This window comes from Aplysia californica, unplaced genomic scaffold (genome assembly GCF_000002075.1).
Source record: "Aplysia californica isolate F4 #8 unplaced genomic scaffold, AplCal3.0 scaffold02127, whole genome shotgun sequence".
In the NCBI taxonomy this organism is placed as follows: domain Eukaryota; kingdom Metazoa; phylum Mollusca; class Gastropoda; order Aplysiida; family Aplysiidae; genus Aplysia; species Aplysia californica.
Genome location: NW_004799397.1, coordinates 5,558 through 7,316, shown reverse-complemented (window position 1 = coordinate 7,316; position 1,759 = coordinate 5,558). Strand labels below are relative to the sequence as shown.

At 41.3% G+C, this 1,759-nt stretch overlaps 1 protein-coding gene across 1 annotated transcript in view; it reads left to right on the top strand.

Moving 5' to 3' along the window:
• LOC101863411 (rootletin) overlaps nt 1-1,759 on the top strand; it is a gene marked incomplete at both ends in the record, with an annotated part of 14,801 nt that overhangs the window by 7,994 nt on the left and 5,048 nt on the right. The window contains 1 exon segment of the mRNA XM_013091108.2: nt 1,112-1,218. Within this exon segment, the coding sequence (XP_012946562.2) occupies nt 1,112-1,218 (107 nt within the window).

Here is a 1,759-nt window from a genome sequence, read left to right as displayed (position 1 = left end):
TGGGCGAGATAGGACAGGATGAGGGATGGGCGAGATAGGACATGGTGAGGGATGGGCGAGATAGGACAGGATGAGGGGTGGGCGAGATAGGACACGGTGAGGGATGGGCGAGATAGGACAGGATGAGGGGTGGGCGAGATAGGACACGGTGAGGGGTGGGCGAGATAGGACACGGAGAAACACAGTGAAGAGTATGGCGATATAGGATGAGATATAATGAGATAGGATGAAATAAGATGAGATAGGATGAGACAGGTCTTGTCGTATCTTGTGTTATACCTTATCTTGTCTTGTCGTATCTTGTGTTATATCTTGTCTTGTCTTATCTTGTGTTATATCTTGACTTGTCGTATCTTGTGTTATATCTTGTCGTATCTTGTGTTATATCTTGTCTTATCGTATCTTGTGTTATATCTTGTCTTATCGTATCTTGTGTTATATCTTGTCTTATCGTATCTTGTGTTATATCTTGTCGTATCTTGTGTTATATCTTGTCTTATTGTATCTTGTGTTATATCTTGACTTGTCTTATCTTGCCTTGTCTTATATTTTCTATTGTTATCCTATCTTACTTTGTCTTATCTGAAAAGAATGACATTTCAGAACGAAATATAAGGCTAGATGAGATAAAGCAAGACAAAATGAGATGAGATCAGATGAAAAAACACGACATGATTAGATAAGACAAGATAAGACACAGTAAATATAGACAAGACAATAGATAAAACGAGACACGACTCATTGTAAAACGTTTCCCGTCTGTGCAGGTCTGAACCACGCTAAATATAGACAAGACTGGGTGTAAATATAGACAAGACTGGGTGTAAATATAGACAAGACTCGGTGTAAATATAGACAAGACTCGGTGTAAATATAGACAAGACTGGGTGTAAATATAGACAAGACTCTGTGTAAATATAGACAAGACTCGGTGTAAATATAGACAAGACTGGGTGTAAATATAGACAAGACTGGGTGTAAATATAGACAAGACTGTGTGTAAATATAGACAAGACTCGGTGTAAATATAGACAAGACTCTGTGTAAATATAAGCAAGACTGGGTGTAAATATAGACAAGACTCGGTGTACAACGTTTGCCGTCTGTACAGGTCTGAACCACACCCTGGAGCTGTCGGAGCTGACGAGACAACAGCTGGAGGAGGAGATCATCTCCCTGACCAAGGACAAACAGGAAGTCATCGCTCAGCTCAACGTGGTAGGTTGGTGGTGGTGGTGGTGTTGGTGGTGGTGGTGGTGGTGGTGGTGTTGTTGTCGATGTCGTTGTTGGTGGTGGTGTTGTCGTTGTTGTTGGTATTGTTGTTGTCGTTGTTGGTGGTGGTGTTTGTCGTATATCGTCCTTGTCTCTCCTCCCTTTTTATGTTTGTTACTCTCTTGTAACACCTCCAATCTTCGGCACTTATCTGACCTTATTGTGTTGCAAGTGCCGTAAAACTCTTACTACAACCAAACTGACCAAACGACAATCATCGTGTCCATGTGCGTCTCTTCTCTCACTCACTGACTGTGATGAGCTGACTGTCTCTGTCTTCCGGTACTTGTCCTCATCTCAGACAGACAGACAAACCAACAAACAGACAAACCAACAAATAGGCTAACCTTTTAGCTGTGGTCTGGTGCTGATGTTTTCATCATCATTGATGGCTATTGATTTGTGCTGATGTTTTCATCATCATTGATGGCTATTGATTTGTGCTGATGTTTTCATCATCATTGATGGCTATTGATTTGTGCTGATG